The 17,940-nt window shown below is 38.4% G+C and overlaps 1 protein-coding gene and 1 long non-coding RNA gene across 2 annotated transcripts; one reads left to right on the top strand and one right to left on the bottom strand.

Annotated features, from left to right (window-relative positions):
• The first annotated feature begins 87 nt into the window (after positions 1-87).
• Positions 88-3,509, top strand: LOC131775569 (uncharacterized). Its single transcript, XR_010716025.1, has 3 exons — positions 88-253; positions 603-683; positions 2,529-3,509. It is a non-coding gene; the product is annotated as an uncharacterized lncRNA (long non-coding RNA).
• A 10,609-nt stretch (positions 3,510-14,118) lies between these two features.
• Positions 14,119-15,041, bottom strand: LOC131770064 (melanocyte-stimulating hormone receptor-like). Its single transcript, XM_059085782.2, has one exon. It carries the CDS (start codon positions 15,039-15,041, stop codon positions 14,148-14,150), a length of 894 nt encoding a protein of 297 aa, XP_058941765.2. The 3' UTR covers positions 14,119-14,147.
• Positions 15,042-17,940: the final 2,899 nt, after the last annotated feature.

Here is a 17,940-nt window from a genome sequence, read left to right on the forward strand (position 1 = left end):
AATCCTTAATAGTACTTGGCCTCATGTGATTACCTATACTAATTAAGGCCTGGGTCAAAAATGATTTTCGCCTCCAGTGTCCCCCAGCAAGGTTCGCGGAATTCGCGTGGACTGCGCGAGTAACCATAGTTACTTGGAATCAAGATCGCGTAGTTCGTGAACGGCATCCGCCATTTTGAAGTGTCGGCTTTGCATTGGTTTTTCCCATCTTCGCTGGTGAATCCGACAATCTAGAGGAAGACATCAAAAGAAGGTAATAAAATTTTCTTTGCTATCTTCATTTCCTCAAAAAATGGCATCTTAAAGCCAAAGAGAACCCTTTTGAACCTACGAAGACTTCTAAACACCGCTCTCAACGTGTTCATTGATTTCACTGCAAATACAATGCAACATGAATTTATAATATAGCGCTCATTTCTAGAGCTCAATAGCGTTTTACAATGTTTGTAACTTTTGCATAGAAAAAAGATATATGTTTTGTAACAAATACATAGAAAAAAGTTTCATTGTGGATATACCATTCAATTTTGAAATTAAATTTAGCTTGATAAATCCTCTATCACATCATGACGTGTAAACTTATGGTGTTTATCAAAATTTAGGCTTTTGAATGCTTTGGAAACAATTTCTCCAAGAAGTAGATGAATTTACTGACAAACGTAATCCCCCAAAGCAGTTGTTAGGTAAGTTTAATTGCTGACATGTAAGATGCAGATTGTCTTGTCATAAATTTTCCCTTGAAAACTAAGAGGAAAAAAGCTGTACTAATTTGTGTTAGTTTATTCCGAGGTCCCTTATTGAATTGCTATAAATATATAATAATAATTATTCTAATTACTCACACAGAAAACCAGCCAGCCCTTGCAGATTCCAAAGGGAATCTACTTGATTAAAACCAGTTTTATTTACTGTTATCCCTATTTGTTTTCTTGAAGAGGTCCTTCCAGTTATTCCACACAACTAATTTATTACAAGCATGTTAATGGTGTTATTTATGAGGCTTTTTTTTGGTTTTTAAATCATGTTATATCAGTTTTAATTATTGTCAACAGTTTGGTTTTTAAGTTTTGACCGGTAATAATTGCAACAATCATTGTCAATGATGGACTTGTAATTGATATATGTGTCTATTCGAATGTTAATATTCTACCCACTACACCAGTGGAGTATCTTTTAATTCAAATGCATCACAAAAGTTCTGATACATGCATATGATTCTGACCATAGCCTTCTCTCTTTGTTGATAAGACATGATTAATTGCCAGTGCTTACTGTTGCCCCAAGTGGGGCACTGTTTTTTTTGTGATAAGAGCAAACACAAACTGGTATAAGATGTGTCATCTTCTCAGCCCAGTACTCATGAGAGATGTGCCATCTTAAGAGAAGGATAAGTTGCCCTTGTTACAAAGTCAGAAAGGAAAACTTTAAAATTGGATTTCTTGCTTTTTTTGTTGCTCTTCCAAGTCAATATTCCTGTTAGAAGACTATGGTGGCCTAACTGGTTAAAACTCTGGTTTATAATTTTAAGTTTGATCTGCCAGTTGCTTGCCTAAATTCAATTTCATAGATCAATAATTGGCAGGAATTGGGAAATAAATCGGTACATGTATGTTTACAGGGCGTGAAATTGCACCTAATACAGGCGCCAATGCGACTAAATTTTTCACTTTGGCGACCAAATCCTGAAAGTTAGTCGCCAAATTGGCGACTACAACGTTTCATCATAACCTTACCAAGAGATATAGTGAATTAAATAAATTTGCAAAGATAAATTCGCGGCAAACTTGCTCGTTTAGTTTGTTTCCAAAACGTAGCACATGTATCTCGTGATGTAGCACGTTAAAGATCTTTTCCCTAACTTAATTTTGGAGGGTCTGACAATGTAAAGAAAAGATTTTGTTTGTCTTTGAAAATGGCGACCAACTTTTTTTGAATTGGCTACCACTTTGAAGAATTCAGGAGCCAAGTGGCTATCAGAAAAAAAAGTTAATTTCACGCCCTGTGTTATCTAGCAGCGATATAAAATTATAGACCTGAGTATGACCTATGAAGTAATTTGTACCTGATGGACCCTAGAGCACCTTATCTGTGCATTATTAAAAATGTCCCTCTAACATTCATTCGCAATTCGTAAAGCAGAAGTACAAAATTAGTTTAGACCAAGAGCACACATAAACTTGCTAAAGACATGCACATACATTGTAATTTTAACCTTGCAAAGCCCAATAAAAAGACTCCTGCCGTGAGATGGCTAGGGTCACTTTACCTGATTAGAGTGTTAGTTATTACTTTCTTAAGCAGAGGTTTCATTAAGATTTTGAGGTGATGGGAAATGTACAAGGAAGCAGGCAAAATATGTTTTGATTCTGATTTATGTCAGTCACAACATGCAGGAAAAATTATGTTCCCAGCCAGTCAATTTGCCCAGTGTCAGGCCCGTGAAACCCCTGCTTAAGCTTATAGTATTCAGTGAGATATTATGGAAGCCAGTGTTGCCATAATGCCTGTTGTTGTTGGTCTTCTTACAGGGCTGGCATCCAAACATTCTTGAGCCATGGAAACCAAAAGTGGAATGTTTTGCTTAACACCTACTTTGAACAGAATTTTACCAAGGGAAAAAATATCACTGGCTTCATTAATTCTTTGCAGGAGGAAATGAGCTGTCACATGCTTTTCCAAAATCAATGATATAGCCATGTTTGTTACTCACAAGAAAGTTATTAGCCTTCAAATCGCAGTGAAGAAAGCCTTTTGTGTGAATATGTGAAAGAGCTTCTGTCAAATCATGTGAAATAATTAACCAGTCATTTGTTATGAGTGAGCTTTGCACATTCTGTATTGTTGCACTGTTTTTCTGACAAGACAATAGTTTGCTTATTGTTACAGATGTATTGTCTTCCCCTTTAAACTCCATTATTAAGGAAATGGGCTGCTTTTGAAGCTGCACACCTATTATGGTTGGGATATTTTTATGTGCGAGTGCCTGCATAATGTGAGCCTCCTTCATTATCTCTGTGGTGTCCTGCATCAGAGACTGTTTTTCCACAACCTTTATATCAAATCGTGTGTACTGTCTCAGAAGGCATCGACCATAGGATCCTTCTCCCAGTATTATATTCTCTCCATTGGTTGGAAGAAGTTCAGTATGATTGACTAAGTTTACAGTGGATTATTTTGTACTTGCATTCCTTTTAAAAAACTGGAAAATGAAGGCAAATATATTATAGAGAGTGTGCTTAAATAAATGCTAGATTGCAACACAAGTAAAGGTGAAGATTGTTGATCTCATTGTTTGGCATGCAAATTACTGCAAAGTAACTAGAAAAATTACTCCCTCTCCAGATGGACTAGACATTAGCATTGGATTTTATTTTTTTCTTGGCGTGCTCTCCCTCGACGCTGCCGCTTTTTCTCAGTTGCGTCTTTCTTTTTTTGGAGCTGAAGTTCCTTCACTTTTGTTTGTGCTTCAGCAAAGCTTATTTTAAATATTTTCTCAAAGTGGCCATTCACTTTTGAATAAATGTGTTTTACAGCAGTTTTCATGGCTTTTTGCGTTGGTTTCACTTTACTTTGTGTCTTCACCCCACTTTCAATAAGGGCCTCTTTTAAAAGTTTTCGGGTTTTGAAAGTTTCTCCACTAAGGAAAAAATTATGGATGGCATAATAGTGCACTTGACAACCTCCACAATTTGACAGTGTGTGCTGTTTCTTCTGCGCTGTATTAGGAGCTTTCCAGTTTACCTTTGAAAACGTGTCTTGGTACTGGGCCCTGGCTTTTGAGTTCATCTTTCGGAAAGAGCTGTAAATTGCTTTGGATTTCTTGACGAGTAGTACCTTTGTTAGGGAACAAAATCTTGAAGAGTTTCAGGGAATCAGTGCGATAACTTTCAAGTTTTGCGCCAAAATTGTAATTCAGTCTCGTTATATGATACTACTTGGGATAAAACTACAAACGTTCTTTATTCTTACCGCCCAAATTTGCAATTGTGTTTGATTAGAACAGTCAAAGGCGATCTTACCCTGGATTTACAGAGATGCAATCGACCTCAGAAAACGAGAAAAAGAAATAAATATCATCAAAAGTATACAAAGTTTGCCTGTATTACTTCTGAGATTGCTCCAATTAGTATTTGGTAGTGTATCAGCCGTTAAATTATTGCTTCTGAACACTCGCGTGACTCGCGTGTCAAAATGGCGTGACTGCGAGTTTTCAAAATTCCCACCTCTTAAACAGTTTTAATTTGTCTTTTTTCCAAATAAATAGGAACCTGTGGGATTACTTTCGTTGATAGCGGTTGGAACCAGGTAAAAGCTAAGATGTTTTCGGGCGAAAACCATGATAGTGGAAGCAGCTTCGCAGAGACAAAACTTGATTTAATCTGCCTATCACATCTCTCTTTTTTTTGGCAGCCATTCCAAGTGGGAAAACAATAAAAAACGTCTCAAATGTTCATAGCGATAACTGCATTTTGATTTGCCTTGTGTTTAGTGGTGGGAATTTGCTCAAGAAAGCAACCGACGAATTTGGCGCCTAAATTAACTGTTTTTGGCTGTTGAGAGTATCATATTACGCTGCCACAATTCAGTCCGAGAGAGATGGTAGTGATACACATTTCTGTCAAGTATGAGAAAAATCCCTTGCAAAATAGCTAAGTTATTCTAAATTTTGTGAAAATATGGGTTAAAGACAGGGTGACCCAGGCCTTAATTAACCTGAGATGGTGAGATTTTTAGCAGTAGCAGGCAATTCTTGTTCAACCATAAGATAGTTTATCGTATTTTTGACGATGCTTTGGTTAATTAAAGTGAGATCTTTGTCGACTTTTGCATAAAAGGAGGTGTCAGAAAGTTGCCGCAAAGCTTCCTTTTGGTAGAGGTAGGCCCGCCAAACAACAGCTTCTCCGCCTTTGTCGGCCGCTTTAATAACTATGTCTGCGTTTTTTCAGACTTTTTTAGTGCCGATCACTCTTCCGGAGAAAGATTGGAAAATTTGGTGTTACGATTGAATTTAAGTTTGTTGATATCGTGGCGACATTTTTGGTTGAAAAAATTTAAGGATGCGAAATGACATTCTAGGGGAGACCATTTAGACTGTTTCTTTTGGGAAAACTGTTTTAAACTTTGTTCTTTTAAAATGTTTCTTTTGGGAAAACTTGATAAACCTCAGTTGGACGTTTTGCTTTTAAATGAAACATCTCTGAGGCCGAACGTGCCGGATACTCTCTTTGAGGTGCTTAGTTATTCCATCTACAGTAGAGACAGGCTAAACAAATCTGGCGGCGGTGTCATAGCTTATATAAGCGATAACCTGAATGTTATATACGTAGAACTGATCTGGAAAATCAAGAAGTGGAAGTCATTTGGCTCGAAGTCGAAACGATCTTTATTGATTGGTAGTATATACCGCCAACCCTCGTACACCAAAGCTGATGATTTATCTCGGGAGGCAAATTTGGAACGTGTGTACTTGCTGAATAAGGAGACGATATTTTTAGGCGATGTGAATATTGACGGAAGAAATAATAATGAATTTCACGCAGCTAGTTAATGAGGTGACTCGTCTTGTTAAGGGTACTTGTTTGGATCACATCTATTCAAATCGTCCTCAGCAAATATTGATTATATCGACTCTCAACTGTGGCCTCTCTGATCACGTACCTATTTTTGCTGTACGCAGATATAACAACGAGCGCGGATCTTGTAGCATGCAGAAAAATCAGAATATTAGATATCGTGACATGAAGCAATTCGACGAGAACCGATTCAAAGAAGCACTGAGTCAGGCCCCTTAGGATACAATATTCGTATTTGATGAGATTGATGATATGCTGGACTCTTGGGAGTTTTTAATAGTATATTGCCCCTGGCCTGAAAAGCATGTAAAGCGCACTGTTCAAGCTCCTTGGATGACTAGCTCTGTCTTGAAACAGCTACACCTGAGAGATAATTGCCTAAAAACTGCAAGGCGTTCCAATAATGCTGATGATTGGTCTCATTACAGAGCGGCAAGAAATAAAGCAGTTGCGATGATTAGGAGCGCAAAAAGAAAATTTTTTTGTAATGCCTTCGAGGAAAATAAAAGCAATTCAAGAGGAATGTGGAAGACAATAAGAACACTGACTGGCTCAGGAAAGAACAGGCGCGATAGTAACGGTATTAATATCGGGGAAGCTGTTATAGAAGACAGAAAGCTCATGGCGCAACGTTTTAGCGCTCATTTTTCCAGTATAGCAGATAGGTTAAGAACTACATTATCGCAAGTTCCATCAGACCCTCAAAGCTGCAAGACTTTGTCAAATCCAGAAAAAGTCCTGATACATCTTATGTTATTCCATTCATCACTAGTGCGCAGGTGCTTACTATGTTACAAAAGTTAAGTCCGCGCAAAGCTGCTGGCGTTGATAAAATAAGTTCTCAGCTGTTGCGTATAGCGGCACCTGTTGTTGCGAGATTAATTAACTTTCCCTTTTCCAGTGGATCATTTTCAAAACGTTGGAAAACAGCTAAAGTTTCTCCTCTGTATAAGAATGGTGACTCATGGGACATTCAGAACTTTCGACCAACATCTGCGCTACCTGTCCTTTCTAAAGTTATCGAAAGACATATGCATGACTCTTTATACAATTATCTAACTGAAAACAATTTGATTTATCCTCGCCACTCTGGTTTTCGAAAGAATCACATTACAGACACTGCTCTCATACAGATAATTAACAAATTGCTTTTAAATTTAGATAAGAATAGAGTTATTGGGATGGTGCTGGTAGACTACTGTAAAGCCTTCGTGGGGCGTCAGTGGTCCAGTGGTTAGTGCGCTGGACTCTGGGTCGAAGGGCCCGGGTTCAAGTCCTACCAGGGGCATGTCGCTGTATCCTTAAGCAAGATGCTTTACCCACTTTGCTTCGTCTCTCGGATAAGACGTAAAGCCGGAGGTCCCGTCTCACAACCCTTCTATGTTACAAAAATAAATTGTGGGACGTAAAAGAACGCACGCACTGTTCGCAAAGAGTAGGGCACGTAGTGCCCGGTGTTGTGGTCTATCTCGATTTGTGCCGTCGTAGGTCTGGGTGGGTGAGGTGTGATCACAATGGACTGAAGCGGCTGCCAGAGGCGCCTTTAATATGCTGACGTCCGATCTCACCTCTCTGGTTCCTCTGCAATTCAGCCCTTGGCTGCAAGTGAGGAAAATTGGCACCATTCATCTATCTATCTATCTATCTATCTATCTGAAATGGTAGATCGTGGTCTTCTTCTAGATAGGCTGAAAGTGTATGGTGTTGCTGGCGAAACAATGAAGTGATTCCAGTCTTATTTGGCGGACAGACACCAGCTTGTCTATTTGGGTGGTTGCGTCTCAGATATGGCGCTTATGAAACACGGGGTTCCTCAGGGTAGTATACCCAGCCCCTTGTTTTTCACAGTTTTTAATAATGACCTGCCGCTTCATGAAAGCGATCTTTATGCTGACGATACTACAATCACATCGTCAGCAGATTGTAATGTGATATTTTATCTTTAAAATAGATTGGTAGATTCTGTAGTATCTGTATTCTTTGGTTTTTTTACCTTGTATTTTTTTATAGCTTAGTATACTCATTTATTGTTTTATTATTTATTTATTTCTTATTTAGAGGGCCACGAGTTTATAAGCTCCGGCTACTTCGCGCTAGCTCCTAACTCAGTTAAAGAGAGCGGAGTTCCGAAACAAGATCTAGCACTGTTCTACGTATCGTGCGTGAGATCTGTTATTGATTATGCAGCACCTGTCTTTTTTAACGGTCTCCCCTAGTACTTAAAGAAAGAGCTGATACGGCTCGAGAAAAGAGCAATATCAGTAATAACCTCAGGAAAGTGCAACTCGGCAATAGAGGTGAGGTTAACACCCATTTTGGAGCATTATTACGTACTATGTAGCAGGCTTTTTGATAATATTTTCAGTGATCCAAACCATAAATTGAAGGCGCTCCTTCCACCAGACCATGACAACTCACGCTATGATCCTAAGAAGACAGCGCCTTTTCAATATGCCAAAGCTTTGCACGAACACAACAGGTAATACTTTTATATAAGCGATGTCGAAACAGTACGGGCTGTAGTTTTATCCCACTTATATTCATGCTTTATATTTTAACATATTTCAATATGAATATGTTATATAGAATTTTTTAATGTTATCTTAAAAATCAGTTTTCGATTTATTTTCTTGGATTCATTTGTAATTTTCAAGTATTGTAAAGTTTTTGTAATTAATTGCGTAATTCAGCCTTTGGCTGCGATGTAATTTTAATAAACTATCTATCTATCTATCTATCTATCTATCTATCTATCTATCTATCTATCTATCTATCTATCTATCTATCTATCTAAACCTGATGAAATAAAGTCTTTACTTACTTACTTACTTACTTACTTGCTTACTTACTTTCGAATCCGAAGTGTTTCGAAAGTATTTTTGTTCGAGGTGTTAGAATAATCCTCTTCATAACCAGAAATCGTATGCAGTCAGTGTATTGAACGACCGGGGCGTGAATTTCGGTATTCAATATGGCGGACGGACGAAGGAAAAATCGTTCGAAGGGCTATTACCGCAGCTTAAATGCTCTTGGTTCTGCAGATTTCATGGAGAGTAGATCGAAAAGAAGGAAAAGCCCTTACTTTTAAGTTGAAAGAGTGTTGAGTTGCAGATGAAATAAAGGAAAGGTAAATATGACGCTTGTTTGAAATGAGTAGCATATGTAAAATTTCAACCGTACACCAAGAATTGCTGTGCGTATTTTGTCTTTAAAATGAGAAATGAGTACCTAATTCGTTGGAAGGAGTACAGCTCCCTAAACGACACCTGGGAAGTCAAAGAGAACCTCAATGAAACCGCTTTAAGGTACATCTTCTTTTAGCATTTTTCCACTCAGTCATAAAGGTGATTTTTATTTCATTACCAAAGTTAAACTTAGGATTTTCCTTTTTAAATGCTGAAATCTGCTGCAAAAGAGGCAGATTTCAGTGATTGTTTGATGAGATAAGACCTTGGAAGACCATTCTCAATCATGGTTAGTTCATAGTAGAACTCATCACTGACACAAAATTTATCAACCAAGCACAGGATTTGTTCAACTCTTGACATGTCAGTATCACTTATGTCAGTGTCACCAGTTAAACAACCCTCTGTTTTTTCTGTATTTAGTGTTGAATAAATTTCATGGGTTTTCACAGTTTCTGCTTCTGTAACTTTAAGTGAGTCAAGCTCAAGGCCAAATGCTTTTGAGAACCACATTGCTCTGTCAGCTCTGGTCAAGAAAATCTTCAATGTACGTTGCTTGTTCTTAGTCTCAATAATAGTTTTTCCTTTTTAAGCAAATCCCTTCCTTTTTCAAAGCATTTTATGTACTCTCCAAGATGGCTGTTAGCGTTTTTAAGATTAGCTATTTCATTGGCCATGCTTCCTCATTTCCTCAAAAAGAACCTTTTTTTTCTGCTTCAAGGTTTGATTTGGCTGCTCTGCATTCCTGCAAATCATTCTTGAGAGATTCTATTTCTTCTTTAATATCTTGGTGTGGAGTTGATTGGTCTTCAAATATATGAAATTTAAATTTTTCCCAGTTGTGCTTCCCTTTATTTAAGTGATATTGTGATAAAACATTTGCTGCTCTTTTCTCAAACTGAAGATGTATATATGAGGCGTACAGACATGTCATCCTTGATTGCAAAAGCATGAGCTGGTGCTGACATGTCAATTAAGTCAGGGTAGAAGAGCTTTCTTTTCTCATCATTAAAGTAAAAATCGAGCTTGTGGCTTTTACTGGAACACAAAAAGCCCTGAAGGCCTCTGTAGCCCCAGTAAAACTTGATATTACCAGGTTGGTTTGCATTTTCTGTTAAAGAAATTTTCAATAATTAATTTATGCGTTAAATTATGTATAGATGCAATAAATAAATAAAGCTAACGTAAGAAGTGATAAAGCATGCTGTATGAGAGACCTGAAAGGAGGGTTGGGGGGATGAGGGAAGGCAAAATCCCATTTCCCGATCCAAATTTAAAAAAAAAATGGCCCAAACTTAACAATTAATTCCCATTCCCAGAGAGTAGTATCCCCTTTTTCCTAGTGAAAAGGAGGCAAATCCAAGGTCTCCTTTTACCCGTTCATAGCCTTCTATAAGAAAGCACTCACCTCCTTCATCATCTGTCCTGGCATTGTCTTGTTATTGTTCATCTTCTGGAAACTTCTCTTGCTCTTTTACAAGGTAATACCATTCTTTTATTTATAGTCTAAAGAGATGGTTAAGGCTACATTTGCTGCCTCTAAGTAATCCCTAACATATTTCAATGATGTCTCCACTAAAAAAAAATTTCCAAGGTTAAAGGAAGTTCTGGGGGTATATCAGACATGGAATTTAATATTAGCCATAGTTTCCTTCAAAATTCCCGCTTTTTTCGATTTTAGCCGATTCTTTTGAACAGCGGCTTTTTTAAGTACTTCAAAAATTGTTATTAAAATCTGTTAAACAAAATGGCGGGCGAAGGGAAAAGAAAACTAACCGCTCGAAGGAGCATTTTTGCCTGAGCAATGGTTTCATTTCCTCGCATCTCGCATTTCTGGAAAATGCCACTTTACAAATTGAAAAGGCACCGTGTTAAGGGATGTTTTTGGAGCGAGAAAACGTTTGCTTTGCGATTTAAACTTCTTATCTTTTGGATATGATGATGGGGAACCGAATCGGTGCAACCGTTTCCTCGTAGCAGACTAAAGAAACCATGAAGGTGAACCCTATTTTAAGGGATAAGAGAAAGAGGAAAGTGTGGCTATTATATGAGGTTGTTGGAATGAAAATGCACTTTCTTAAACCAGTTTTTTCTCACTTTTCTTTCGATTGAAATACGGTTCGAACTTGGCTCTATCTATTTTGATGATGGGGAACGTTAAGTTTCTAGCAATAATGGCACAAAATGCAAAACATTTTTATTTCCCCTTATCTCCTTTATACTTTGCAGTCATATTTAATCAACATTTCCGCGCCTAGCGCATGCTCGCGGCCATTTTGGCAGCCACCTTGTATGGGTTTCTGGTTATGGCCTGGCTAGTAAAGGAAAGGGCGTGGCGCCATACACATTGACCGTGTTTGTTTGATCGCTGAGCACGGCTACGCGACAGCTTAAGATTAATCATGGTATATAATTAACTGCCTTAATACTTTTACACCCTAAAATCAGTATGCCTATTCTCCATATTGTTCCCTATACATTTCTTAAGGTGTTGACAGGGTGAACTTGTTTCTTTTACTCTCGTGAGGGTTAGGACACTAGGATAAATAAATAAACCACAAATCACAATCTGCCATTTAGTTATTTCAGAAAACGTTGGTGTGTCCTGCAATTCTCTTAAGGGCCGATTTTCTGATTGGCTGATTTGTACCACTTGGTACTGGGTTGTGACGAAACGACATCCTAGACGTCATGTGGTGTAATAGTCGTGGTGTAAATTCAACGCACCATTGTCATTACAGCATGGCTTAGGTGGACTCAAAGTTTGACGATTTGTCAGATACAGACATTGATTTTCTTATTGATTATACAATTTTTAAAAACACCAAGAAGGTAACTGTTAGGGGAATATCTGTTTTGAAATGTAAGGTTGCGAATTTTAAATTTTTCATTTTTGAGGTGTTTTTGCGTGTTGTCAACAGTTTAGACATTATGTCTGGTTTACCTCAGTAGTATGTAGTGGTTTTAATACAGTGTCTCTTTGTGCAGTGTATTCAATCTGAATAATAAAATTGTTAAAGCACTCATTGCTCGTGAATTGTCGGGATTTACCTGTACTAGTTCACAAACAACGAACTCGAAATTTTCGTGCGGCATTGAAATTTCTCGTTTATTCAAATATAGAAGCGACCCTCGCAATTATGAATACTACTGAACTACTAATGAAAATAAGGCCTGAAAAATATTCAGGTCAGGTATCGGTATCGCAGAGGTCATGGGTTCAAATCCAATACGGGCCTGAATTTTTTGCAGCCCTTATTTTCACTACCAGTTCAGTAGTATTCATAACTGCGAGGATCGTTTCTATATTAGTTTCTTCAACCGCAGTGCACATATATGATTTTCATATATTTACAGTCATTTATTTTCGTGCATTATTAGTGAACTTTTGCAGGTAAATTCGGATTATTCACTCGCTTAGTGCGTTAACCTGTATTTAACAGTGACGCTGCCTCTGAAAAAGTTAAAACCCAATCGAGTGAACCTTTTAGCTTTGACAATAATTCAAACCTAAGGTTGTGCTATTTTTCCTCTCATTTAATAACGGTTATGTTCCTATCTTAGGTGAGTATCAAGGTATGGTGGCCTGTTGTGATCTGCTATCTATTCTAAAGATCAAACCGAGACAGGCTGTTCGCAGTCACTTCAAGCGTATTCATTTGCGACTTCCAAGACAACAAATTGGTGCAACTTGATAGAGATACTTATTTTCGCCGGAACATAATCAGTTTCGCGCAAATAAAACGCGGGCGTATTTCGTGGGACTTTGATACGCAATTTGGCCAAAAATGTATGTTGAATAGCACTAAATTTTGCGAAAATTGTCAAAATTCTGATCTGCGTTGGCGCAACTGATTTTAATTTTCCGTTAAAATAGTTCCTAGAGAATCTGAACCAAAGCATATTATAGCAAAAAATACAATTAAACAGTTTGACACACTTTACGCTCAGGCCATAAAACCGGGTGGAAAAACTCGATCCGCAACTTATAGTACATACCTCACACTTGGTTTATATGACGTATGTATTCGAAGTTTGGGTGCGTGATGATTCAGTGATTCTTTCTGATCTACAGAACCCTGTGCACTGAGCTAAAAAACAGCTGCCGTGAGCTTAGGGTTAATTATTACACCTATATTCACGGAAACGTTATCTTGCTTACCACTTTGATTTCTCTCAAAAAGAAACAAATTACAGATCACTTTTTACCAGGAGAATTTTAAAAAAATTGAATTCCAAAGACACAGGTTAAGAAAGTAGACGAATTTTCTTGGTGTACTATTGATGGTATAACCAAACAAAATCTGGTGAAACTGTGTAGGAAATATTTTGGTTATATTGTGTTCGTCCCCAAAATTTGCAAATAATTATTGTCGACAGGTCTTTGATCAAACCAGAAACACCAAGGGTGCTAAACGTTTTATTCCTGTTCTCACCGTTTGCAAAGTGACCGAAAATTGAAGGCGAACAATCCTCTTGGCCCAAGTACATTAAGATAGTGCACCTGGTCTTCAATAATACTAGCAAAAGCACGATAAAACAAGACGAAAGGAAGTCATTTAGAGGTCACTAACGTTCTCGTGGGAGACAGATGTTATACCGCACGTGCAGGGTTTAAGCTTTAAAATACCGTCATCACAAGAATGAGGAGACATATTTCTCTAATATTGCTATATCCATCTCATAGTAATGAACAGGTGCCTGCGAGTTCGGTGGTGAACCCTATAGCACTGTTGATATGCAATTTCTACTTGTATACCATGTCATAACCTATCAAATTAATGATCGGCAGCTTCACTGTACTATTTAAACATTTGATACACTCAGTCAGCCATGAATTTTTAATACTCACGTATATTCAAATTTCTTTTAGAATTTGAATTTTCATCTGCCAGCATCAAGTATCAATTTTTGCCTCTAAATTTCCGACATCCAAATACGATGTATTATCAAATGGTAATAGGAAAAAATTAGCTAGGAGGTATTAACACTAAAAGAAACTGCTAAATAATCGATTTGATAAAGACAACGCAATACCATCTCAGGACACTTAATCCTACAGTTTATTTGTTCATACAAAATTATTTAGTACTGAACATTAAAATAGGTTTTGGGAATTCTCAACGACACCTCTTCTATTCCTTTTAGCAAGAAATCTTGAAAGCGTTTTGGGTATAAACGAAAGGAAAAAACTTGCCCGTCTATCATTCTCGCGATTTTAAGCCCAGATGCCGTAACCTCACTAATTTTACAACATTTTCTGATGTCCCCGATCGATCCAATTTTTTTCTTTAAATGTGGATTCTTGGTGCTGCTGAGCCAGCTTAAATGTAGCTTATCGCTGCACCTAGAAGCCAGAATTGTCTGACAAAAGTTACTGTTTTTTAATTTAATCGGTGGTGGTGCATAACATATCTCTTGCCGTCTTCACAGCTGCAACCCGAAGTTGGCGAATACGCCAGCAAAACAGAATTGGATTTAGGGACGAGTTCATAAACACAACGGTAGTCGAGATGGTCCATTCCGTTTTCCATGTGGAATAAGAAATTCCAAAAAGAAAATGAAAAATATACGCGGGAAAGTAAAATACAATCATGAAGATATAAAAAACGAACGTGTTCAAAGCGCTTTGTTTTAATCGCATTTTTCCTGTGCGATTCTGAATGATGTGGCTTCTTGTAGCTTGTTCTTGAGAGCGGATCTGCAATCGGTGGCGTCGGACGATTTGATAAATCTTAATGTAACAAAGCGTAGATATTGCAAGAGAAACACCAGTGAGTATCGCGGAAAGTAGGTGAAATACAACCTTATACCATAACCAAAGTCCCGAATAGATCACGATAATCAACCATGCCGCTACTATAGAATAGATCACTCGGGAGTTAGTCACAAGAGTTACATATCGCAAGTGATACTGCAGTGCAATAAAACGATCCATGCTAATGGCTGTTATGGTGGCGAGAGAAATACCACACAAGGCGAATCCTATCATTGCAGAAACAGCGTTCAGAACATGGTTCTTCATAATGAGCTCATCTGCAATAAACAACGGCTGAGCGATAAGACCTACTAGAAGATCTGTAGCAGCAAGACTACCGAGCATGATCATTGACGGAGAACGAATCGACGGATTCCTTATAATGGCGGCAAGAACCAACGCGTTGCCTAGAATTGATACAAGCATCAATGGCGCATTCAAGGCACAGTTCACAACGACGAAAACTTTTATGTGAGAGTTTTGGCTTTCTGATCCGTGGTTTGAGAAGTTAGTGCTATTTTCCATCCTCAAGTCATCTGTCTTTGCACAAATGTTACTTCAAAATTGACACAGCAAACCTGCTAAGTTGGAAGCGTTCGCGTGCATTCACAATGAGGACGTACACGGATATATTAAGACTTGCAGTGTCAATGAGATCGATTACGTTTTAATTTCTTTAGGTCAACTTACACATAGTTGACAATTGGTTAACTTCGAGGTAAACAGATGTCCCTTGTAATTTAATTTCAACTAAATCAATTTTCGGTGTATTGTAAAAAAAGGACAATTTTTGGACCTCTAGTTAATACTTTAGTATGGAATGATCTGAAGCGGTGGTTCTCTTCATTGTCAATGACTGGCTGCTTCCTATATATAAGTATCTATTTATCTATTTACAGAAAATTATTCACAGGGAACATTAAAGATTGGCTTTGGGAATTTTTGCATCACCTATTCATTTCCTTTTCGCGAGCAATTTTCATTGCACTATGATAAGTATAAATATATGGTAAATGTCGCGTGATCAGTTTTCCATATTGGATCGCACTCGAGGCTGAAGATTTTAGATTATAAACTGCCATCTTTATCTAATCTACGCTGTTTTCTGAACTTAAGTCCGTCACTTGCTCTTATGTTTTTAAACCCAAACAGGACGAAATCCCACGTTTCCGCATTTCTTAAATGTGACGGAAACATAGAGCTTCATGTTTCCGCTACACTTACGTTTCGCGGACACGTGTTATTTTAAGTCCTAGCGATTCTATCAAGTTTCCGTCATGATTCCGGAACGGAAATGTCAAGTCATGTTTCCGTTATTTTAAAGTCAGGACGTTTCCACTGTTGTTCGTTTCCGTTACATTTCTGCCAACAGCTTTTTAACACCCTTTTTGAATCTTTAAAATAAATACAAACCGATCATGGTTTCACAGGACGAAATCACATGTTTCCGTATTTCTGAAACGTGGCGGAAACATGCAACTCCATGTTTCCGTTATGTTTACGTCTTACGGAAACGTGAAAATTAAAGTCTACGTGTTTCCGTCACGTTAACGGAACAGAAATGCCAAGTCACGTTTCCGTCATATTTAAGCCAGCACATTTTCGCTGTTGTTCGTTTCCGTCATGTTTCTGCAAACGGATTTGCAGTTTTTTGCTACATCTTACCAAAACACAAACGCGAGATGGTTCTTTGAACAACAAGGAATCTTAATGCGACAGCTGTGTTATTTAATCCGGTTAGGCCAAATGAGACAGTTGTGTGACTTAGGTCGGTTGGTGCCAATGAGACAATTGTGTCATTTGATCTGGTTGACCCAAATTAGACAAGTTGTGTCATTTGATCCGGTTACCCAAAGAAGACAGTTGTGTACACTGAGCTGGTTGGGCCAAACGAGACAGCCAAAATTAGACATTGTATTATTTGAGCCAGTTTAAGGCCAAATGAGACAGTTGTGTGATTTGCGCCAGCTGGGCCAAATGAGACAGTTATGTAATTTAAGTCGGTTGGGCCAAATGAGACCACTGTGTCATTTGATCTGGTTGGCCCAAGTAAAACAAGTTGAACCGGTTGTGCCAAATGAGACAGTTATGTCATTTAATCTGGTTTGTCCAAATGAGACAGTTGTGTGATTTGAGCCGGTTGTATCAGATGAGACAGTTGTGTGACTTGAGCCAGTTGGGCCAAATGAGATGGGCCAAATGAGACAGTTGTGTGATACGAACCAGTTGGGTCAGGTGAGACAGTTGTGTGATTTAAGTCGATTGGGCCAAATGAGACTGTTGTGTCGTTTGATTTGGTTGGCTCAAATGAGACAAGTTGTGCCAAATGAGACAGTTGTTTGATTTAAGTCGATTGGGCAAAAAAAGACAGTTGTGTGATTTGAGTCAGATGAGACGGTTGTGGGATTTGAGCCGGTTGGGCCAAATGAGACAGTTGTGTCACTTGATCTGATTGGGCAAAATGAGACAGTTGTGTGATTTGTGCCGGTTGGGTCAGATGAGGCGGTTGTGGGATTTGAGCCAGTTGGGCCAAATGAGACAGTTGCGTCATTTGATCTGACTGGGCCAAACGAGGCAGTTGTGTGATTTGAGCCAGTTAGGCCAAATGACACAGTTGTGTGATTTAAGTCGGTTGGGCCAAATGAGACCACTGTGTCATTTGATCTGGTTGGCCCAAATAAGACAAGTTGAACCGGTTGTGCCAAATGAGACAGTTGTGTCATTTAATCTGGTTTGTCCAAATGAGACAGTTGTGCGATTTGAGCCGGTTGGATCAAATGAGATTGTTGTGTGATTTGAACCAGTTGGGCCAAGTGAGACATTTCTGGGATGTGAGCTGGTTAGGCCAAAAAGAGACAATTGTGTCATTTGAGCTGGTTAAGCCAAATGAGACATTCATGTGAGTGGAGTGGATTGGGCAAAATGAGACATTTCTGAGACAGTTCTGTGATTTGAGCCAAATGACACTGTGGTGTGATTTGAGCCTGTTAGGTCAAATGAGACAAATGTGTTTTGAGCCAGTTGTGTCATTTGATTAAGTTGGGCCAAATGAGACAGTTGTCTGATTTGAGCTAGTTGGGCCAAATGAGACAGTTGTACAAATTGAGCCGGTTGCGCCAAATGACACAGTTGTGTCACTTAATCAAGTAGGGGCAAATGAGACAGTTGTGTGATTTTAGCCGGTTGGGCCAAATGAAACAGTTGTGTGATTTGAGTAGGTTGGATTAAATGAGACAGTCGTGTCATTTAATCCGCTTGAGCCAAATAAGACAGGTGTGCCATTTGAGCCACTGTGGCCAAATAATATAGCTGTGTGATTGAGCCAAAAAGTTGTTATACTAGTTGAGGATGAGCCTACTTAACCCCCCCCCCCCTGCCTTCTTCCTTCTTGTGCAGGGTTTTTTACTATTTTGACGAAATTGAA

Source organism: Pocillopora verrucosa, chromosome 13, assembly GCF_036669915.1.
Source record: "Pocillopora verrucosa isolate sample1 chromosome 13, ASM3666991v2, whole genome shotgun sequence".
NCBI lineage: Eukaryota > Metazoa > Cnidaria > Anthozoa > Scleractinia > Pocilloporidae > Pocillopora > Pocillopora verrucosa.